Source organism: Choloepus didactylus (assembly GCF_015220235.1).
Source record: "Choloepus didactylus isolate mChoDid1 chromosome 11 unlocalized genomic scaffold, mChoDid1.pri SUPER_11_unloc7, whole genome shotgun sequence".
NCBI classification, from domain to species: Eukaryota; Metazoa; Chordata; class Mammalia; order Pilosa; family Megalonychidae; genus Choloepus; species Choloepus didactylus.
Genome location: NW_023637584.1, coordinates 178,845 through 203,825, shown reverse-complemented (window position 1 = coordinate 203,825; position 24,981 = coordinate 178,845). Strand labels below are relative to the sequence as shown.

Sequence of the window (24,981 nt, the reverse complement as noted above, 5' to 3'; positions counted from 1 at the left end):
TTTGTAAATCATGAACATTACCTAATACCCCTAATCTATCTTTTTTTTTCAGTTCCAAAATCTAATACACCAAATCTGTTTATATTGGTGTCCTCTGCCAAATTCTGCTTTTAAATCATTTTAGAAGTAATGTCTGTTATATGAATTGTAGTGCAAAGACATATTGGTGATTACCTTTGGGTGGAAAATATGACATGTTTGCATAAACATACAGATGGTTATTTCTAATTAAATCATTCATTTTATCAATATCAATGGCCTTGGTAAATTTCAGGTCAATCCACAATTTGATATGCTTCTGTTCAATTTCCCTAAGAAGTTCATATACAAATTCTGGATTCAGATTCTGAGTTATTTGAAAATGTGTTGGATAATTATCAAGTAGCTGTGTTCTTTAAATTACACCTCAATTTGATAAATACCTCCATAGCAGAGCTTAACTCAAGCATGGGAAGTAATCTCAAGGAGTGGGATGGATAGTTTGGGGGCAGTAAAATAGGGAAAACTAATAACCAATATAAGGAGCTGTTTTCCACTTCCTATGGGCAACCTCAGTTATAACCTTGGAAAGTTCTGAGGAACAAACACTGCCTCCAAGATTTCCCACATAATGGAAGTATTTGTCTAAAGAGGTTCCTCCCTCTCACTGAAGTTTAGCACCCTTCCCTCATCCTGCCATATCCAATCTCCACATGTGCTCAGGTTGGATAGTCATGGGAAATGTCACTGCAGTGTCTCAGATTCTTATGCCACATTAGAGTGAAGTAAATGAAGGCTTGAGAATGAAAACTGACTGAAATGAGGACTCTTTTCCAACCACTATGTCTTATTTCCTTTACTTGTCATATTGCAATGTCTAGAATTTTCAATATTATTTTGAAAAAGATTGGTGAGAGTGGGCTTCCTTGCCTTTTTACAGATTTTAGAAGGAAAGCATTCACTCTTTCACTCTTAAATATTGCATTAGCTATAGGTTTTGTTTTAGTCATTGTTGTTTATGTAGATTTTATTTATCAAGTAGAGGAAATTCCCCCTTGACATCGAGTTTGCTGGTAGTTTTTTTTAAAATCATGAGTGATTTCTGAATTTTAACAAATGCTTTTTCTGAATCAATTAATATGATTATGTATTTTTTAGCCTGCTGTAATGGTTGATTGCATTGAATGACTTCTTATTGTGTTGGTGAGTTCTTCTATACCCTTGCTTATTTTATGTCTAGGCATTATATCTATTGCTGAGTGAGGAGTATTGAAATGCCAAACTGTATTGGAGGATTTGTCACTTTCTCCACCCATTAGATTAATTCTTTATAAATATGTAACATCCCTCTTTCTCTCTCGTAAATTTCTTTGCTGATTTTTTCTTCTAAATAATTTTATTCCATTGTTCAAGAGCTGCTGTTCCCACATAAACTTGAAAAGCTCTTCTTTTCTTAAACATTTTGCTTTGAAATAATTTAAAAATTACAAGACAGTTGCAAAAATAATACAAAACCCCTACAAGGAACTCCATAGTACCCCCACAACAGATACCCGGATACACCTATTTTAACATTTACCACATTTGCTGTATCATCTTTCTCTCTCTCTCTCTTTCTCTCTCTCTCCCCATCTACCTTTCTACTCTATCATCTATCTTTATCTACATCTATATCATCTATCTTTTATTTATCTATTTTATAAACACTGAGAGTAGACAGTATACATCATACATGTGTTCGGCTCTGTGAACACATAGTACTTCCCTGTACATGTCTAAGAACAATTTCCAGTTTTGTAACCACCTTAAGTATATTTATAAATTTCCAGAAATTTAACATTGATATAAAGCATACAGTTTATATTATAATTCTTCATGTGTCCTTTTGAAACTTTCCTCCCCCATTTTTAGGTCCAATCCAGGATTATGCATTGCATTTAATTGTATTGTCTCATTAGTTGCTCCTTTTTTAAATTGTAAGGATTTTATACAAAATTAACTTTTCCATCTCAATATCACAGAAGCATTGCATTCAGGAGGGATAAATCACATTTGCAATGTTGTACCAGCTTCACCACCATCAATTACCAGAACTTTCCCATCACCTCAAATAGAAACTATATACCCATATGCATTAACTACACACTCTCTCCCCATCCATCACCCAACTCTGCTAACTTATACTCGAATTTCCATCTCAATGACTTTGTATATCCTGGTTATTTCATATAAGTAGAATCATATGACATCTGTGCTTTTGTGTCTGATTAATTTCAATCAACATGATACATTCAAGTTCATCCATATAGTTGCATGTACCTGAACTTCATTCCTTTTTAGGACTAATATACCATTGTATGAATATACCATATTTTGTTTATCCACTCATATGCTGATGAACATTTGGGTGTTTTCTACATTTCTTGTCCCTCAATTCTTACATTAAAGCCTATTTTTGTTTTTAGTTGATCTTGTTAGTGAACCCTTTATAGAATCTTCTCATTTCCTTCTGTGCATACTTTTTTTTATATTTTCTTTGTGGTTGCCCACAATTTTCCAACCTAAATCTATAAATATGTCCTTTGTGTAGATGCCAAATGAACATCAACAGCACACATATTTGTATATCACTCAACACCCTGCCTTTATGTAGCCTTTGTCAAAACTTGCATCTTTATACCTTACATGTCCCAAATCATTAATTTAGCATCACTTTTTATATATTTTAATTTTAGATTCAGTAAGACACAAAAGGAGGAGTTATAAACAAAAAATACCAGAGTACCGGCAGTTGAATTACCTATGTTGTTAGCTTTACCAAAGATTTTATTTTATCCTGAGGCTGTGATCTATTTTCTAGGGCCCTTTTTTTAACCTAAGAACTCCCATAGTATTTCTTGTATGGGCTGCCTAGTGGTGACAAACTCCACAATCATTTGTTTATCTGGGAATATCTTAATCTCTCTCTCATTTTTTTTAAATTCAATTTTGTTGAGATATATTCATATACCAAGCAATCATCCAAAGTGTACATTCAATTGTTCACAGTACCATCATACAGTTGTGCATTCATCACCCCAATCCATGTCTTAGGCATTTTCTTCATATCAGAAAAAGTGAAAATAAGAGTAAAAAATAAAAGTAAAAAAGAACATCCAAACTACTCCCACACTATTTTTCACCTAGATTTTTGTCCCCATTTTTCTCCTCATCCAACCATACACTAGATAAGAGGAGTCTTATCAAAAATGCTTTCACAAGCACACTGTCACCTATTGTAATCTATATTGGTATACAATAATCATGAATCAAGACTACTGCATTGCAGTTTGATAGTTTCAGGTATATATAGCTAGTCCAATGCATTAAAACCTAAAATGTGTTATCTCTATAGTGTGTAAGAATGTCCACCAGAGTGACCTCTTGCCTCCATTTGAAATCTCTCAGCCACGGAAATTTATTTTGTTTCATTTTGTATCCCACTTTTGATCAAGAAGATGTTCTCAATCCCATAATGTCAGGTCCAGATTCATCCCTGGGAGTCATATCCCACATTGCCAGGAGATTTACACCCCTGGGTGTCAGGTCCCACATATTGGGGGAGGGCAGTGAGTTCACCTACTGCATTGGCTTAGCTAGAGGAGACAGCTGTGAGATCCCAGAAAGAAAGGAACTAATATGTAGAAGGAGTTTCTAACCCAGAGGTCCCCACAGCTTATTTCACAGAAAACAGGTGCCCCATAAACTAAAGAATGGAGGTTGTTTAAGGCTGTTTCAGTCACAGTGGTGCCCCAACCCCAAAAGGTGGGTAAAATCAACATCAGATATGTCCAAAAGATGAATAACCAAAGACGCCTGCTGTTCCTAGTTAGATAATGCAGCTGCTCTTCTAAGAAGAATAATGGGCTGGAATCCTAACAACCTATCAGCCTAGAAATTGATAGACACCCACCCAATTGAGGCACAGGATGCACTCAGCAGATATCCTTCTTCTCTGACACCCCCTCAACCAAACATGGATTTGTTTCCTTTAAAAAATGCTGCTCTCAGCTAGAGAGCTGAAGCCATTTTCTTTCTTTCTCTCTTGCTGTCTCCCACCCACTTTTCTCCTCTAAATAATCTCTATACTTTGACTTACTGCATTGTGTGGATTCCTGAACAGCTCCAAACCTAACATTTTTGGTGCTGAAAGCCTGGGATAGAGGTTTGACTGAAGCTTGAGTCTCTGGTCCCTTAGCGGGCAATGGGACAGCCTCTTGGTCAATCCTGTTCAGAGGACTTACTGAGGTTTGAGTTTCCCAGCCTCTCTGGGCAGTGGAGCAGACTTCCAGTTGATTCCATTCCCTCAACTACAACTGTTCAGGTATCCATGCATTCAGCAGCTTGAGTCCATCAACTCAGACCACCATGATGCAATGCTGACTCTCACTAATGGCTCTCAAATCTCCACAAGTAATTTGGGCTTAGGTAGGTAAGTGATGTCTTTCTGCCCAGATCCCCCTTCAGAAGTTTTGTTCAGTGTCCTGTGGACACCCCAGCCCACTCAGTGTGGCACCTCAGGCTGCTTTAATGTGGCACTCAGCTTCAAAAACCTAGGAAAACCTGAGCACTCAGTCAAAATTCTCCAGTGCTCTGTGAGTGTCTTTCCCCATTGCAGCAGTCAAGGTAACCCAGAGGACACCTTGGGCAAAAGACTGCATGCATTTCCTGACCCCCAATGACAAACCAGGGACACCTGCTTTGTTGTTGTGGGGGTCATGTGGATCTGGGCTGTTAGTCTCACTTGAGCAATATTTTGGGTGGCCTCTGTAAGCCTCTAAAGGAGCATGGAACCGTGGGTCCCCTCATGGGTGATTTCTGTACGCCTCTGATGAGCAAGCCCCAATTCATGTCAGCCTCATCCAGGGAATTCATAAGCCTCTAAAGGAGCAGGGAACTGTGAATATATCTCTCATGGGCAGTCTCCATAAGCCTCTGATGAGCAAAATTCCCTAATAAACTTCAAGTCTCTCAAATTTCTTAAATAATCATGGGTAATATACAGTCACTTTTCGGTGGCTCCAAAACTGAATTGCCTCCTAAATCTACTCCCCTCAGATGTTTCCTCTGCAGTCTTACTAAACTTCAATTAGAAGGGGAAATAAAAGTAAAAAAAAAAAAAAAAAAAAAAAAACTCATCCACTTCTGTAATACAGTTTGGCCACAGTATCCTTTAGAACAACAAAAACATTGGCCAGAAAATGGCACCTTTGGTTGGCAAATTCTCACTGAACTTGAGAATTTTATTCAGCACAATGGCAGATAGTCTGAAGCCCCTTATTCCCAAGCTTTCTGGACTCTCTGATCTCAGCCATCTCTGCCACTCTGTTGCCTCTTATCAAATCCTCCTCCTTCATGAAAAGCCTTCCTAATCCTCTGCCCCCCCTCTAAGAGAATCATAACACCCTCTAATCCTGATGAGCCTTCAAGTAATTTCTGTTCCTTTGACCCTGCAGACCTTCCCCCTCTGGACTATGGTCCACTTCCCCCTCCTTCTCTGACCCCCTCAGCTCCCTTCCCTCATCCTCAATCTCTTCCCTTCCTAGCTCTCCAGCTTCCCTACCCTCTTCCTCAACCTCTTCCCCTCCCAATAGCTCTCCAGCTCCCCTTCCCTCTTCCCCAATCTCTTCCCCTCCCAGCCCTCCAGCTCCCCTTCCCTCACCCTCAGCCCCTTCCCTTCCCAGCACCTCAAATTCCTCTCCAACCTCCTCCCCTTCCCTTCTCCCTTTCCTGAACCTATCCCTGACCCTAGTAAGTCCTCTCCCACCCTACCATCCACCTTTTGTCCCACTCTCCCAAATTCCACTCAAACTCCCCAACCCTTTTCACATCCTTTCACTAGATCCCATGGTCCAGCACCTATAATAGAACCCCCAGCAAAGGGTCTGTTTCCTTTATGAGAAGTAGCAGGATGTGAGAGCATAATAAAAGTTCATGACTTCTTCTCCCTTTCAGACTTAGGCTAAATTGAACAGCAGCTTGGGTCTTTCTCATCTGATCCAACAAATTTACAAAAGAATTTAAGTATTTAACCCAACCTATGACTTAACTTATCAAGATGTTTATATAGTTACAACACCCACCACAACCCCTGAAGAAAAAGACTGTATTTGGGCTGCAGCCACAGCCCACACAGAAAAATTTTTTGCAGAGAACCCAGCTTCTCTCCCCAGCCTGCAAGGAACAAATGCCATTCCCACAGCAGACCCAAATTGGAACTATAAAGATCAATCCCCCAACAAAAGAAAAATGCAACATTTTCTTACCTGCATTATTGAAAGAATGAGGCAGGCAGGTTTTAAAGCTGTTAACTATGATACAATTTCTGAAATTTCTCAAGAAGCTAATGAAAACCCTGCCACCTTTTTAAACCACCTCAATGAGGCTATCCTAAAATATTCCAACATTGATTCTACCACATGAGAGGGAGCACTTTTTCTCCATACCCATTTTATTACCCAATTGGCCCCAGATAATTGTAGAAAACTTCAAAAAATAGAGCAAGGTCCTCAAGCACCCCAGCAGGAGCTTATGAAAGCAGCCTTTAAGGTATATAACAATAGACAAGAGGAAAAAGAAGAAAAAGAAAAACAAAAGGAAAAGGAGAAAGAGGAAAGGGAGATGGCTTGAGAAAAGGTCAGACAGGAAAGAGATGATGCCCATTACTTACTCCTTGCTAATGCCTTGAGGCAGCCCAGGTCAAAATATGGTAGTAAAAATCCAGAAGGCAAAAATGTGCCTCTCTGCCTGTGCTTTCATTGTGGCAAAACAGGCCACTGGACCAAAAAATGCACTCAGCAAATAATTCCAAATCCATAAGGCCCACTGCCAGGCCCTTGCCCACAGTGCCATCAAACCAGTCACTGGAAGGCCAACTGTCCCTTGGCCTCTTACTGGGGGTTTTGGTGGCTGTCTCTTCCTGAACAGGCACAAATGGCTCTGGAACTAAGTGATCTACTTGGAATGGCCACAAATGAATGATGGGGCCTGGGCTCCAGCACTGCTCCAATGGTGACCATCACCACCACAGAACCCAGGGTAACCTTAAAGTTGTCAGGTAAGCCCATTTCTTTTGTTTTGGACACAGGTGCAACTTACTCAGTCCTGTCTGAGCACTCAGAGCAGCTTGTTCCCTCCTCTATTTCAGTTGTAGGCATTACAGACCAATGCTCAGTCCCCCTCAAAACATTACCCTTAGCCTGCAGCATAGAAAATTATAACTTCTCTCATAGCTTCCTAATAATTCCTAGTTGCCCCACACCTTTGTTAGGATGAGATTTACTAACAAAACTTAAAGCAACCATTCAATTATCAGAGATAAAGTATGCTAACAAATTGCCTCAAACTGTCCTGCTCCTATCAGTAGAGGAAACACTCTCTTCTCCCAAGGAATTAACTCTGTCATCCTGACTAAAAAAAGCTGATCCCCCAAGTATGGGATACTTCCACCCCCTCTGTTACTAAGCATCATAAGTCTATCCAAGTTTCCCTTAAGGAACCCGGAAAATACCCAAATAATCCACAATATCCCCTCACCCCCCAAGCCTTTATGAGCCTAAAACCCATAACTGAAAGACTATTAACCTCCAGTGCGGTCGCAGTTGACTCGTCTGGGGGGGGGAGGTGGCGGCCGGTTACCGAATCCTAGGCTCTCAGGATTGCTTGGAGGGTGCCGGCGGCGGGGGCTCTTTCCCGGAGGCGAGGGCGAGGCGGGGGACTTGGCCAGGTCCCCGGCGGGGTGGCGTGCAAAGTATGGAGGGCGGCAAGAAAGGAACAGGCGGGACACGGTTCTTTTAGGGTGAAGAAGTCAAGAGAGTTTATTAGGGGAGAGTACAAGCTTATATCGGGCGTTTAGAGGGCGGGATAGCTGTAGAGGTTAAAGGCTTGGATTGGTTCTGAGAGGGCGCGGAAGTTGATTGAAAAGGGGCGAGAGTTGCTCCGGTAACGGTGTCTGGCAACAATGTATGCGCACTGGTGGTAATGGGAGTTGCACTGGCAACGGGGAGTGTCCGGGCAAGATAAGGGGGTGGGGAAAAGGCGGTTCCCTCCGGCAAGCCTCCCCTAACAGTGTTATTTTGGGTGAGGAAATGGGGCCTGCCTCCGGCCTCACTTTCCCAGGCCCGGGGGGCTGCGGAGGGCGCTGTCGCCCGTGCCCACCACCCTCCCCAGGGGCTGATCAGGTCCCCCAGCCCAGGCCCGCCAAGTTGAAGCACGTAATCAGTGTCCCGCACTCCAGGCTCCTTAGAGAAGCAATCTCCCCAGCCAATATGCCTATCTTAGCAGTAAAAAAACCAAATGGCACTTACCAGCTGGTCCAAGATCTCAGAACAATTAATGAAGCTACAATACCTATTACTCCTATGGTTCCTAATCCATATTCCATACTCTCTCAAATTCCCCCAAATACTACACAGTATACAGTCTTAGATCTTAAAGATGCTTTCTTTACCATTCCACTTCACCCTAAGTCTCAAAACCTGTTTGCTTTTACCTGGACAGACCCTTTTACCAGAACCCCTAAGCAATTAACATGGACAGTCTTGCCACAAGGCTTTAGAGACAGCCCACATCTCTTTGGAAAGGCCCTGGCCTCTGACTTACAAACACTAAATTTACATCCCAGCAAGCTGCTTCTGTACATGGACGACTTCTTGCTATGCAGCCTGTCTGAAGCCTTATCATAAGAACACACAGTCATCCTCCTTAACCATTTACAACAGAAGGGATGTAAGATTTCCAAAGATAAAGGGCAATTTTCCAAGCCTCAAGTCACATACTGGACTTTCCCTCTCCCCCAACAAAAAGGGCATTACCACTCAGCACAAAGAAACAATTTTAAGTGTACACCTTCCCCAAACCAAACAAGAGCTTCTTTCCTTCCTTAGTTTAGCCAATTTGTTCCAAAACTGGATCCCCAATTTTGGACTTATAACTAAACACCTATATCAAGCTATTGCAGGAAGCCTCCAAGACTTGCTAGATAATCCTTAAACTATCACTTATTTAAGCAGCTCAAAACAGCACTCACACAAGCCCCCACCTTAACCCTTCCTATCCTGAACAAGCCTTTTACACTGTATGTGGATACAAAGGATAGCTTTGCTCTTGGAGTATTAACCAAAACAAGTGGGCCAGATGCTCATGTAATTGCCTATTTCTCTAAAGCCTTAGATCCTCCTTCTCTAGGATGGCCACTCTGTCTTAAAGTTTTAGCCTCTGCAGATTTACTCATACAGGAATCTCTTAAACTTGTTCCTTATGCTCAATTGTCTGTTCTTTCTTCTCATAACCTCCATTCTCTCTTAACCTCCAAAGCTATCTCTAGTGCCTCTCCCTCTTGTATTGAATCTTTACATGCACAGCTCCTTTATAATCCCCAAGTTACAATATCCTATTCATCTACTATTCCTAAACCAGCAAAATTCCTTGCACCCTCAAAGCACCAAAAACGTAAACATGACTGTGCAGAAACCATAGCTCATTTCCTCCACCCTTTTTCCAACATAAAGGATTCTCCTCTACCAACACCAGCCAACACCTTGTTTATTGTTGACAGTGCTTGTAAAGATTCTTCTAAACAACTTGGATATGCCATAGTATCTGCACAAGAAGTAATTGAGTACAGACCTTTAACCCTGGCACCACCTCCCAACAAGCAGAACTTATAGTCTTCATTCAAGCTCTAAAATTAGCAGCAGCTGCCCCCATGAACATTTATACAGATTCTAAATACACTTTCCATATTATCCATTCACATTTAGCTTTATGGAAAGAGAGAGGATATCTTACTTCCAAAAACTCTCCAATTATTAATAAAACTCTTATCCTTAAACTCCTTGAGGCAGCACAAATCCCACCCAGGTGGCAGTTATTCACTGTAAGGGTCATCAGGGTGGGAAAGACCCCATTTCAATAGGCAACAACAAAGCAGATAGAGAAGCTAAAAGACAAGCCCAAGCCTCTAATCAGCTTCTAGTAATGCCTACACCAGCACCCGCTTATTCCACAATAGAGCAAACAGATCTAGCACAGCTTGGTTCCATCCTTAATGAGAGATGGTTTTACATAAATAATGAAGTAGTCTTACCACAACAGCATGCAAGAAAAATTTTAACTGACCTGCATAACCAATTTCATATTGCTGCTAAGCCACTAACCTCCCTTTTACCCCAAACCTTAAACCATCCTAGCCTATACTCAGAGCTCCAGCACATTACAAAAATATGCACCATCTGTCTACATTCCATCCCTCAAGACAACCTCAAACCAGCCCCCTATTCTTTTCACCAGACAAGGGGGCAAATCCCTGGACAAGACTCGCAAATTGACTTTATCAATCTTCCACCCATTAAAAAGTTTAAATACCTTTTGGTCTTAGTAGATATTTTTTCAGGATGGGTTGAAGCCTTCCCCCCCATCTCAGAAAAAGCTTCTGAAGTAACTACTGTTTTATTACAAAGCATAATTCCTAGATTTGGCCTCCCTATGTCCATACAATCAGACAATGGCCCAGCCTTTATTTCTCAAATTACACAAGTGTTTCAAGCTTTAGGTATACACTGGCAACTATATACTCCATATCGACTTCAATCATCAGGCAAGGTAGAATGAATGAATGGCATAATTAAAATGCATCTAACCAAGTTAAGGACTCAGACTCAATTACCTTGGCTTAACCTTTTACCAATTACACTACTAAAAATTCACAGTGTCCCACATAAGCTCCACGTGCTAAGCCCTTTTGAGATTATATATGGAAGTCCTTTATTGCTTGGCAACCTCTCCCCCAGTCTCCTCCTATGGGGACTACCTTCCCACCTTAACCCAAATTCGAGCAACTCTGAGAAATTATGCAAATACCAATCTTCCCCAGGTTACCGAAGATCCCATTAATCCCCACATATCTCCAGGTGAGTATGTATATCTAAAAAGTCTACAAAGTCCCTAACCCCTTCATGGACAGGACCATACTTAGTGTTACTCACCACTCCAATGGCAGCTAAATTGTCAGGCTTGATGTTTTGGGTTCACCTCTCCAGGCTTAAATTAATTCAACAACTTGCTGAAACAAATCCTGAAAGTGAAAATCCTAAAACCACAATCAATTCAATGAGGGACCATGACCAGTGTTATTCCTGCACACCTGCTGGAGCACTTAAACTTAGAATCACCAAAATCAATCCCAGCATAGGATGAGTACTTTAGCCTGCCATATCTGTGGTCTGGTACTTTTTATTTTCATGTTTATGTTCCTTCTTCATATGGTAATAGTAACCCTACTAGAAGAGATTCACCTTCACTATTTTCTCAATACTAATTATACTCTAATTTGGTGGCACCCAACCATAATACCCCATGTCTAATTTTTCCTCTGTTCTCAGCTTTTTGCAAATAGTCTCTGACAATCTAGCCTGTTCATTATTCGAAAACCCTTTCACCATATATACTCTTGGAGTTTATTACTGATCTCTGCTTACAAGGAGACCTACAAGAGAACACACACCTCACCAAATCACCCTATAATCTTTCATTCTTATCCTCTTAATAGCTGATCTTTTGCATAACTAACACCCTTCCATCATGTGGCTTTTCCAACTTGTAGCCCTCCTAACTGTAACAACACAACTATCTTCTCAACTTCAACATTCATTTGTACCTGTCATTCAGAGCATTGCTACAACCATTAATAGAACCAATTGCTGGATATGCCCAGACTCTATACACTCTACCTCTCTCTCTACCTCTGCCTTTACAGTAAGTACAGAAATGCTACTCACCATAACCCCTCAATATTATGGCTACCACCTTCTTTACTCAGGTGATCAGCCTTCATATAAGCTACAATATTATAATGATAAATCTCTGTCTAATAAATCTTTATACCAAAAACCCAAGAAGAGAGGTCCTGGCCCCACTGAAACAATACCGAAGCTAGAAGGCAAACCTTATCTATGCTTCTCTCACATTTCCTCAGATCCTAAAGCCCTTGCATTAGGACACCTTAACACTTCTGTCTGTAATCATACTTTAACATTTAACTCAACTCTGCTTAAATGGGAACCTAACAACCCAAATAACTATATTATATATGTGAATCATACTAGACTCTTATTTTGAGGATCTAATATACAAAATTCTACAAGTCAATACATCAAAGATATAATTATATTCAATAGTTCCTTAAATAACACCCCACTTTTAGGCCTAGGAACTTGCATGGGGCAACTCTTTAATGTAACAAAAATCATGCTGTTAAAAATACAAGTAAAGAACTTTTATGGAACTTAGAAAAGCCTAGTTCAATATCAGAAGAATGTTTATGCTTAACCCATATCCCTAACAAATTGCTCCAAACCCTATTCCAAACAATAAATAATATCCATAAACCCCAATACCTTCACTGCTGCTGCAGTAAAGACTTAAAGGACAAAAATTTCTGTACCCAAACAACCTTAACCCAAGCTCCAAAAACTTCATTCACCAAAATACCAAAAAGAAATAATCTCCTTCGACTCCTCTTTTGCAATGTGATATGCCAAAGTCAAATTAGTCAGCAAAACCCCTGCAAACCTCACTTTTCTCCTCTATGTACAGAAGAACAGTTTAATGGAATTGAAAACTTAAATCCCAAAACTGTCTTTTTTCCCTACTTTTTCCCTGCCTTTTTAGAGGAAAAAGGATCTTCTGCCTTCAAGGATCTTCAACAGCTCTCTCTCTCATAGGTACCAGGTATTACTTCCTATGTGGAGACACAGCATACTTGCTACTCCCTGAAAGTTGGACAGGAACCTGTACTATTACCACTCTAGTTCCCAATGCTCAAGTTTTAGCCCCTGCTGAAATGGCATCTTCAGGACAGATTCCTAATCTAGGATCCTTCCTTGAAATAGGATTTAAAGGGAACAGAAAGTGTGGGGAATTAGACCTCCTTAAAGCACAAACTCAAACACTAAACCCAGATAGAGGACACCTTAATCCAGTTTTTGAAAACCCAGGGTTAGGTCACACCATATACCACGGTCTTTTTTGGTTTCTTGGTATTCCTATGCTAGAAGCCTCTATTCTAAATATTTCTTGAATGCTACACAAACATGGAATGCCACTATTGAAGCATTAGAGAAACAAGAACAATCCTTAAACAGTTTAGCTAAAGTAGTCATACAAAATAGAAGAGAACTGGATGTCCTAACTGCAACAGCAGGAAGAGCTTGTGTAGTGATAAATGAAACCTTTTGCTTTTACATCAACAATAACAGACAGGTTGAACAAAGCTTACAAGTACTTAAACAAAATATAAACATAATAAAAAATAGTCTAGCAAATGCAGACGATTCTTGGTTAGAAAACTATCTGTCATTCTTTTCCTTGCCTCTACAAGCTATTCTACTCTCCCTTATTGGGTCATTAATTATCCTTATATTAATTTTTCTTTTTACTCCTTGTCTCTTACAATGTCGAATTAAATTTGTCAATACATCAATAGCAGCTGTGACTCACCAACAAAATTCCAAAAACATACTTCTACTGCAACAAAAATTTGAAAAACTGCTCCTGCCACAGCAAAAGCCTCACTACCAACCAGTTCCATCAGAAGATATTTAAACATCAATTTAATAAAGCTAAAGCTTAGTTTGAGGCAACTATCCCCAACTATGCCCCCACACAGCTGGAAGTAGCCAAAGAAAGAACAATGCCCCAGCCCCCTGCAAAGGTTGCCTCAAACTAAGTTAAAGCCTTAACACTAATACAACTCAAACTCTTGACAATTTTGTTAAAAGCAAAAGACAGGAATGTTAGATCCCAGAAATAAAGAAACTAACATGTAGAAGGAGTTTCTAACCCAGAGTCCCCTGCAGCTTATCTCACAGAAAACAAATGCCCCATAAACTAAATAATGAAGACTGATCAAGGCTCTTCCAGCCACAGTGGCACCCCAACCCCAAAAGGTGGGTAAAAGCAAGGTCAGATATGTCCATAAGATGAATAACCAAAAAGGCCTGCTCTCCCTAGATAGATAATGCAGCTGCTTTTCTAAGAATAATGGGGCAAAATCCTAACAACCTATCAGCCTAGAAATTGATAGGCACCCACCCAATCAAGGCATAGGATGCACTCAGCAAACACTCTTCTCCCCTGACACCGTCCCATCCCAATGTGGGTTTTTTCCTTTAAAAAAGGCTGCTCTCAGATAGAGGGCTGGAGCCATTTTCTTTCTTTCTCTCTCACTGGCTCCCACCCACTTTCTTCTTCTAAATAAACTCTATACTTTGACTCATTGCATTGTGTGGATTCCTGAATGGCTCTGAACCTAACAGTTTTGATTTTTTTCTTAACAACACATGCATACACTATCCATTGTTTGAACCTTAGTTGTAGCTCATCAGTAATAAAACAGGTCATAAATGCCATTATCAGTTTATTTGGTTCATTTACCCAGGAGGCTCTGGCTCTGAAAACTCATTCCTTGTCAAGAAAGTGCACATTGTAACATATTTACTACTTAATGTTACATGGTTTGCATGTTGTTTAAAAAATTTTATTGTATCACTTATTATACCAGCATCAGTATTATAATAGTAAATCAGATTTTCTTAAGAAATCCAGTCAATCTATAGTGAAGGATTATTATCTCTTTGCAAAGATTGAAAGACTGGTAATACAAAACTCTCAGCTCTGATACTTCCACACATCTGAAAACACATATTAGAAGTACACTGAGCATTGCTTGTCCCAAGTAAATGGGTGCATTTTAGTTATGTGAATGATAATTTCATGAACATATTTGTTTTCAATGAATGAGTTGGGTGAGGGTAGGGGGATCTCCACATTTTCTTTAGGTGATAACTAAGGTGTTACTGTTAAGAAATGCCCCATCTCATTTCTATCCAGAAAATAAAATGTAAGGCAGTTTGTTTCATCCAGTTGTCATATGTTTGAAAAGATCATTTTATTTGATTTAAGAGTGTGTTAAATGTTTAACCCTGAATCTCTGGTGCCCACATATTTTTATTTAGAAAACCTTCAGACAGTATCATCTCATTGCCCTCCTCAACTCCCACCATTTTGTTGCAGCTGGTGTCCAGATATGTATGCATATTCTTAAATGATGATTTTACTATTTAGGAGAGAGTTTTTGGTAAGGATATATTTGAAGATTGACTTTTTTTGTATTGTCTTTCATTCTTTTGATTTTGGCAAAATTTACAGTAGATATGCATGTTCATTGCATATTTTTGTAATTGCAATGTATCTTTTCTGTTTGTTAATGTATTCATTTTACAATTGTGATTTTATTATGAACTTTAAATAAAAGAGTAGACAATTTTTAAAAAAGGTAATATCTCCTGAGCCCCATGGTTCTCTAATGCTATCACTGAGGTCACTGTTGTGTGTGTTCTTGGGTTACTTGCATCTGCTGTGTCAGTACCAGGAGCTGCTCCCTGAGGGTGTACTTCTGCCTTCCCGATGCCACCTGGCACTGTGGGGATGATTTATACCATGAGAAACAGGAGCCTGCAGACCAGACCCTGCTGCAGTTATTGACTATTGGATTGTCTAGATTCAAAATGAGTTAGGAGATTTAATAATGTAGAGCAAAGTTCAATGTGTCAGATCTGTATCTGTTACATTCTAATAATACAAAAAATGTGAGGTTAAGTTCTTCAGTATTTGAAAACCATTATTTTATTGAGGAAAGAGGTAGCTAACATTATTAAAACTTGAGTGAAGTTCTAAGGTATAAAAAGCACCAAAAGCATTATGTGAGGATCAATTGACTGTATGGAATTACAATACTAGGTGTTATATATTTTGAAACCATTTGTAGATAGCATGCTACACATCTGTTAAAATTTATTACACTTGTTTCTTTGTATAATCTCCACATTCACTTCAGAGAAAGCAGATATGCAGTTTGGTAAATTTTGCTGCACACCACTCTGTACTTGAGGCTCTACTGTGGTTTCATCTGTGTTCTGAGGAGTAGTGGTTCTGTGGGAAGGGAAGTGTTTGGATTGTGAGGCTCATGTGTGTTCCTCTGTGGGTTGTTAGTTGACAGTATGTGTATTTGAGCAAATTTTGTTTTTGGCCTCATGGGTGAGAGGTAGTGGCTAGTTGTTTTCCTTGAAATGGGCTAACTTTTATGGGTTATTTGTGGGCCTCCTGGGGATAATAGAAATTCAGGGAGTGTGAGCTCTGTTATGCATGTCTTTGGGAATGTGTTCCTATGAATTCACAGTTTGGGGGTTCTGTGTGTATTTAATGGGTTGGAGGGAATGTGATCTGTATTCAAATGTTTGGATTGGTGCTGTCAGTTTGGATATTTGTGAATAAGTACAGGTCACCTGTATGTTTTTTGAGTGTGTCTGGGACTATGTGTTTTTAGAGAATGTGAGATGCAGTGCATGTATAAAAAGGAGTTGGGGTTTGTTTATTTGTAATTTGAGGCTTTGGAAATGTTACTCTTTGTAACATGTTGTGTGTGTTTTCTCCATGAATTTGCTGCCTTTTTTTAAATTCATTTTTATTGCGATATATTCACATACCATGCAGTCATACAAAACAAAACATACATTCAGTTGTTTACAGTACCATTATATAGCTGTTCATTCATCACCAAAATTAATTTTTGACATTTTCATAACCACACACAAAAAATAATAAGAGTAAAAATCAAAGTGAAAAAGAACAATTAAAGTAAAAAAATAACACTGGGTGCCATTTTTTTCTTCCCCCTTTTTTCTACTCATCCATCCATAAACTACACAGAGGGGACTGTGGTCCATATGGCTTTCCCAGTCACATTGTCACCCCTCATAAGCTACATTTTTATACAATCATCTTCAAGATTCATGGATTCTCGGTTGTAGTTTGATAGTTTCCAGTATTCACTGCTAGCTATTCCAATTCACCAGAACCTAAAAAGGGTTATCCATATTGTGTGTAAGAGTGCCCACCAGAGTGACCTCTCAGCTCCTTTTGGAATCTCTCTGCCACTGAAGCTTATTTCATTTCCTTTCACATCCCTCTTATGGTCAAGATGTTCTCCATCCCATGATGTCAGGTCTAGATTCCTGTCCAGGAGACATAATCCATGTTGCCAGGGAGATTCAATCCCCTGGCTGTCAGATCCCATGTAGGGGAGAGGGCAGTGATTTCACCTGCCAGCTTGGCTTAGCTAGAGAGAGAGGGCCACATCTGAGCAACAAAGAGGCATTCAGGAGGAGGATATTATGGTGCCTTTTTTTGGTGTTTAGTTGTAAATTAGGTAGAGTTTCTACTTATGCATATGGCAATGTTAGGGAATGTATCTGTGTATATTAGTTTGTAGGGTTTGTGTTTTGTATATTTGGGGAATGCAGCATTGTTTGAATATACCTAGTACATGATGAATGTTGATGCATATTTCTGTGATTTTTAGGACTTGTGTGTGTGTGTTTTGCTGTTTGAGTGTAGCTATAAGACTAAATTTTGTAGCAGATGGATTTTGTATATGTTCAGATGGAAGGACTGTGGGGTGTTATGAATCTGTATTCTAGAAGATAGTGGATTTTTCTGTGACTGTCCTTTTTTTTCAATTCAGTTTTACTGGGATTCATATACCATACAATCATCCACAGTGTACAATCAAGTGTTCACAATACTATCATATGGTTGTGCATTCATTATTACCATCAATTTTTGAACATTTTCATTACTCCAAAACAAAAAAAATAAAAATAAAAAGTACAAAAGAACACCTATAACATCCCATCCCTTCATCCCACCATATTTTTTTCATTAAATTTTGTCCCCATTTTTCTCCTAATCTGTTCATACACGGCATAAAGAGGGTGTGAACCACAAGGTTTTTGCAAGCACACAGTCTCACTCTGTAAGCTACATAGTTATACAGTCATAAATCCCATGATGCTGGGTCTAGGCTCATCACAGGGTGTCATTTCCCCTGTTGCCAGGGGTATTTACACCCCTGGGAGTAGGGGGATTCTGTGACTGTTCTTGAGTCTGAGGATTGTAGCTGTAGGTAGTTTGGGGATGTATGTGCATTGGGGCAACAGAGTGGCATTTGCTCATGTTTGTAGTGTGTTTGAGAATTGTGAGTGTATTTGATGCATATGTGAATTGACAGTGTGTGTATTCAAGAGTCACAGCAGTTTGGATGTAGATATTCTATGGTTATTTGAATTTAACAGAAGGGTGTTAGTATATATACTAGGAAGTTAATATGTATGTATATGATGGAGTAACTGGGTTGTGTGTTTATGTGTGGAAGTAAATACCTCGCTTTACCTGACCACTACAGGTGCAAGATGGCAGGGGCTTCCTCGAGCTTGTGCTTGGTTCATTTCAGCTCCCACACTGCTAATTCAAAGACAGATATGAGCTCAGTCCCAGCTGACATTGCCACACTGCAGCTGCCATGGCTTCCCTCTCCTTGGGAAACACCCCCTCTATTATTTTTAAAATAATTCTATTGAGATATATTCACACACCATAAAATCTCTCCAACATATACAATCAAGGATTAACAGTATCATCACATATTCCTGTATTCATCACCATCATCATTTTTAGAACATTTGCATTACTTCAGAAACAAAATAAAAAGAAAAAAGAAGACCCCAAATATCCCATAGTCATTATCCCTCCCTCTTATTGACCTCTAGTGTGCACCCTACCCAAATTTAAGACTTCCAATAGAGGTAGGTTAACCAAGAAAGTGTAGTATTGTCAAAGATAGCTCTTTAGATCAGTGGCACAGAATATCCAGAAGTAGATCAGTGCAAACATGGGCAACTGACTTTTTTTCAACATAGTTATGCATTCATTATGGAAGAGTCCAGCTGCTGAATTACAATTCAAAAACTTCAGGTATTTCTTTACAGCTATTCTAAAATACCAGACACTAAAAAGAAATATCTATATAAAGGATCAGTAGTCACAGGCATTTGTCGAATCCTAATTGCTCTGTTACATCTCCTCCCTCTCATTTGATCATTCCCTCAATCTTCAGGGATATCTAGGAAATGACTATTTTAACTTCTTTATGCTGGAAATTGGTGTTGACCTTTTGGGGTAGAGGAATGATACTGGTTGATGTTGCAAAGACTGGTATCTCTGGCTTTCACGGATTATCAGGCATAGGATCAATCTGGAGGCCTTAGATTTCTGAAAAAAAATAAACTTAGTAGGGAAAACTTTTATAGAGAATTAGATAGAGCCCAGGGCATTCCTGGCATTTTCATGAATACTTCTCTTTGGGGCTTAGCACAGTGTGGTAGTTTGCCATATCTGACAAAAGCTTTCATAAGGGTAACCTTCAGAATGACCCATTGACACTATTGGAAATCTCTTAGCACTGAATCTATATTTTGTTCCATTTCTTTTCCCCCTTTTGGTCCAGAAGACATTCTCAATCCCATGATGCATGGGCCAGGCTCACACTAGAAGTCATGTCCCACATTGCAATGGAGTCACATATCATGTATGGGGAGTGTAGTATATTCATTTGAAGAGTTGGCTTCAAGACAGAGGGCACATCTGAGCAAAATGAGAGGCTTACTGGGGATTACTCTTAGTCATAAGTTAAAATACATTAACAAACTGCAATTGCAGCTTTGCCATTGCAGAAAAAAATTAGTTTTATAACAGTAAGCCTCAAGATCCAGGGCTTGGCTTATTATACTGGGGGTCCCTAGTGTCTGAGAGAATATCAGGAATTCTCCAGGAGGGAAAGTTTAATAGCTCCAGATTTTTTCAGGTTATCAGGATGTAGAAATGGGCAGAGACTGGGCAATTGATGATGAAGGGGTTCAGTATGTTCAAATAAGGCTAATTGTAAAATTTTACAGTTAATCAGAATCATGGTCCATGGTGAGATTCACTGTTACATATTCCCATGTTTTAACCTCCACCTTTCCTTCTGGGACATATGTGCCTCTGAACTTCCCCTTTCTACCCCATTAACACACCATTAAATACTTGTAATTTTTCTCACAATGACATGCTACCATCACCTCTATGGATTTCCAATCTTTTACTTTCAACCTGGTTAAATATTCTGCACATATTAAGCATCCACTCCCCTTTCTTTAACCTCATCTTATATCCTGATAAGATAACCTATATTTGTACTTTTGTGTCTGACTTATTTCACTTAACATACTGTCCTCAAGGTCCATCAGCATTGTCACATTCCTCAGGATTTCATTCCTTCTTACTACTGAATAATACTCTATCATACACATATACCACATTTTGTTTATCCCTTAATCCCTTGATGGATACTTGGGTTTTTGTCATCTTTTGGCAATTGTGTATAATGCTGCTATGAACATCAGTGAGCAAATGTCTGTTCATGTCCCTGCTTTCAGTTCTGTGTATAACCCAAGTATTGGGATTGACAGATTGTAAGGCAATTCTATACTTAACTTCCTAAGTAACTGCCAATGTGGCCTCCACAGTGGCTGTAACATTTTACATTCCCACCAGCATTGAAAAAGTGTTCTTGTTTCACCACATCCTCTCCAACACTTGCAGTTTTCTGTTTGTTTAATAGTGGCCATTCTAGTAGGTGTCAGTTGATATAACATTGCAGTTTTGATTAGCATGTCCCTAATAGCTAGTGAAGAAGAGTACATTTTTATTCACTGTTTAGCCATCTGTGTTTTCTCTTGGAAAAAAATGTCTATTCACATCTTTTGCTCATTTTAAATTGGGCTCTTTGTCTTTTTATTATTGAGTTATAGGATTTCTTTGTATATTCTCGATATTCAACCATAATCAGATATATGGTTTCTAAATATTTTCTCCCATTGAGTCAGCTGCCTGTTCACCCATTTTTCAAGCTCCTTTGAAGTACAGAAGGATTCAATTTTGAGGAGTCCCCATTTATCTATTTTTTCTTTTGTTGCATATTCTTGGGATGTAAGGTCTAGCTAGGAAAGTACCTCTTATTGTTAGATCTTGAAAATGTTTCTCTATATTTCCTTCTAGAAGTTTTATGTTACTGGCTCTTATGTTCAGATTTTTGATCTTTTTTAAATTAATTTTTGTGTAGGGTTTGAAATATGAGTCCTGTTTCATTCTTTTGGATATGGACATACATTTCTCCCAACACCATTTATTGAAGAAACTGTTCCATCCAAGTTGAATGGATTTGGAAGCTTTGTCAAAAATCAATAGACCTTAGATCTGAGGGTCAATTTCTGATCAATATGTCTATCTTTATTCCAGTACCATGCAGTTTTCAGCACTGTGGCTTTATAATATGCTTTAAAGACAGGCAGTGTGATGCCTCCCATTTCATTCTTCTTTTTCAAGATGGTTTTGGCTATTCAAAGCCCCTTACACTTCTAAATAATTTGATAATTAGGCTTTGCACTTCTATGAAGTAGGCAGTTGGAATTTTGATTGAAGCTGTAGATCAATTTGGGTAGAACTGACATTTTCACATTTAGTTTTCCATAACATGAATATAGGATGTCTTTCCATTTATTTAGGTCTTCTTTGTTTTCTTTAGCAATGTTTTGTAATTGTCTGCATACAGGATCTTTACATCCTGTGCTAGTTCAATGTTTTATGTCCCCTAAAATGCCATTATCTTTGATGCAATCTTGTGTGGGCAGGCATATCACTGTTGATTAGATTGTAATTCATTGACTGTTTCCACGGAGGTGCAACCCACCCAACTGTAGGTGATGAATCTGACTGGATAGTCTCCATGGAGATATGGCTCCACCCATTCAGCATGGGCCTTGATGAGTTTACTGGGACACTATATAAACTCAGACAGAAGGAACACATTGTAGCTGTGAGTGACATTTTGAAGAACAACTGAGAGTGGCATTTTGCAAAGGAGCTACAGCCAAGAGGGAAACTTTGAAGAATGGATGGAAGCTGAGAGTGTAACTGCAGATGAGACACAATTTGAAGATGGCATTGAAATCAGACTCTTGCTCCAGAGAAGCTGAGAGAGTATACCCCAAGAGCAACTGAGAGTGACATTTTGAAGATGAGCTGTGGCTTAGAGAGGAACATCCTGGGAGAAAGCCTTTTTGAAACCAGAACTTGGAGCAGATGTCAGCCACATGCCTTCCCAGCTAACAGAAGTTTTCCAGAGCCATTGGCCATCCTCCAGTGAAGGTACACAATTGTTGATGCATTGTCTTGGAAACTTTATGGCCTTAAGACTGTAACTGTGTAAACAAATAAACACCATTTTATAAAAGCCAATCCATCTCTGGTGTTTTGCATTTCAGCAGCATTAGCAAACTAGAACACTCCCTTATGGTTTTGTTAGCTTCAGCTGTTTTCTTCCTAACATACTACCCACATTCTTTTCGGGGCCTTAACTGAAGAGGGTCTGGGCTTGGGTAGGGAAAGGAAAGGCACTGCCCTGGGAGAGGCTCCATCCAGGGTACCCCCATGTGCAGACTTTCCCCCCATCCCCATCCTTGCTGAAATCCTGGGACCACCAGGGAGCCTGTTTGGTGAAAGGAGACAAGGAGACCTCAAGCTGGCCTGGCTGAGGATGCTGGAAACTGGCTGCTTGGGGAGGAAATGTCTCCTGGGCAGCTGCAGCCCCTGTCCTGTGGTCTCACCCCCTAGGCTTGGCTTGCAAAGTGGGGGCCTGTGGTGTCTCTCCACCACCTTCCCCATTTTTCCCCACAGCTCCCACACTCTGCATATGTCTCAATCAAAGCTACACCTCCTGGATCACAATCAGGTATCAGAGCTTGGAATTCAGTTTAGACTCTCATCTCAACATCGTGTTTGTCATCACTGCTGCAGCAGCTCTCAGGCTCTGAGTAGTGCAGCCACTGTGGGTGGTCGAGGTGCCACTGGCTCTGCCACCCCTGGGCTCCTGGTGCTGCCCTTGGCCAATCAGTTCTTCCCCAGTAAGGCCGGACCCTTCTCCAACATGCCAGGAAGGGAAGGAAAGGTGAGGGGAAGCAGTTGATGCCAGGGTGAAGGGGGACATGGTTGATGAGTGCAGGCAAGGAGGGAAAGGAGGACAAGGAGGGTGTTAATATGGAGTTGCCTTAACCACCCTGCAGTAGCACAGTCCTGCAAGATTATGGTTTCAACTTGCATTTCCCTAATGGGTAATGATGTTGATCCTGTCTTCATGTACTTTATTAGCTATTTGCATGTCTTCTCGGCAGAAATGTCTGTTTAAGTGTTTTGCCCATTTTAAATAGGGCTGTCTGTTCTTTGGTTGTTGAGTAGTGGCACTTTTTATATATCCTGGATAAATTCAACACTTATCAGGTATAAACTTTGCTACAAATTTCTCCCATTTATTTGTAGGTAGCCATTTCACTTTTTGATGTCCTTTGATGCACAGAAGTGTTCAATGAAGTCCATTTTACCTATCTTTTGGCTTGTTGTTTCTGCTTTTGTTGTTAGCTTTAAAAATCATTGGCCAATCTAAGATCATGAAAATTTCCTTTATGTTTTCTTCTAAGGGATTTTTATGTTTTAGCTCTTATATTTTGGTTCCTGGCACATTTTGAGTTAATTTTTCCATGTGGCTTGTGATAGGGTTCACCTCCAGTTTTTTTGTTAAGTAGAAATCCACTTTCCCATGACCATTTCTTGAAGATACTGTTATTTGCATATTCATGGAGGAATAGATGATCTAAGTAGGCCTATTACTCTTCAAGTAATTGAGTCAAAAACTAAGAATCTTCCACAACAGAAAGCCCAAATATTAGCACCTCCTTTGGAAAAGGCTCAAAAGAGAGCACCAACCTCCAGGATCCTTGTATGGTTTGGATGCATTAACAAAAAAGACATCAGCCCAGATTCTGGGGTGGATACACCATAGCAGTTATGATTGTTTAGGGGCAGAAGTGGGGAAACTACTTTTCAGAAATTTTCTAGCAGGGACCACTGTCACTTGGAAGACTTGGATATCAGTGCACCAATTCTTTGTCCAGCCATCTCAGCTGTAACACACACACACACACACATGGAGAATCAAGGTGTTTTAACTTGCTAGGCTACATAAGTAAATGGCATGAAATGGTTTGGCAATAATATGTGAATTTATTAGCTTATGGTTTTGAGGCTAAGGGAAAGTCCAAATCTATGCATTATCAAGGTGATACTTTATCTGTGAAAAATGTGGCATACTTGGGCTGACTGCTTGTGAAACTTGGTCCTTAGCATGTGTCAAGTCACATGGAGGCATATCTGGGTGTTGTGCTTCTCTTCCAGGTTCCATTGATATCTCTTCTTGCTTCATATGGCTTTTCTCTCTTACTGTCTGAATTTCATTCAAATTATAAGGTCTCTAGTAATAGGATTAAGAGCCTTAACTGTAGTCACCTCATCATAATGTCTTACTTATAATGGACTCACACCCACAAAAACAATTTATGTTTAAGAACATGTTTTTCTGAGGTACATATAGCTCCAAACTCTCACAGAAGTTTCTGCTCCTTAGGAAACTCATGGTTGGGTGCAGAGCAAATAGTCCTTCCATTCAGCCAGTGTACCCTGAGCATGTAACTGCTGCTGATGGCAAACATGCTGCCATTGCCCAACTTACAGGTGAAGAAATGAGACTATTTCAAAGCCAATTGGCAATCACTGCCTCCCAAGCATCCAGAGATCTCTCTTGTCCCTGGCAGATGCTTCACCAATGGGAACAGTGGTTGAGTTGAATATTTCTGAGGTTCAGTAAGCAGGACTCTGATGGAGGGGGAGCGGTGGTAAAACACTTGTTCAAGCTATTTGGGCAAGAGGAAAGGTCCATGCCTGTCTTAAATGTAAGACCTGCAAAGCTATCAGATTCTGGAGACCTGCCATCAGCCCTTCATTTACCCTGTGCTTGAGCCTCTTGGCAACTCACTCGACAGTGTCAGACTCTATTTTCTCTCCTCTAGATTCACCTCATGCTCCAGATATCCCCAATCTTTTTGGAAACTCCTAATCTCCTGGTCACTCAGCCCTGAC

At 39.9% G+C, this 24,981-nt stretch overlaps 1 protein-coding gene across 1 annotated transcript in view; it reads left to right on the top strand.

The window, feature by feature from the left end:
* Positions 1-6,998: 6,998 nt before the first annotated feature.
* LOC119524752 (calcium release-activated calcium channel protein 1-like) overlaps positions 6,999-24,981 on the top strand; it is a 31,031-nt gene continuing 13,048 nt past the window's right edge. Inside the window, 2 exon segments of the mRNA XM_037823417.1 lie at positions 6,999-7,075; positions 22,690-22,960. Coding sequence (XP_037679345.1) covers positions 6,999-7,075; positions 22,690-22,960 — 348 coding nt within the window.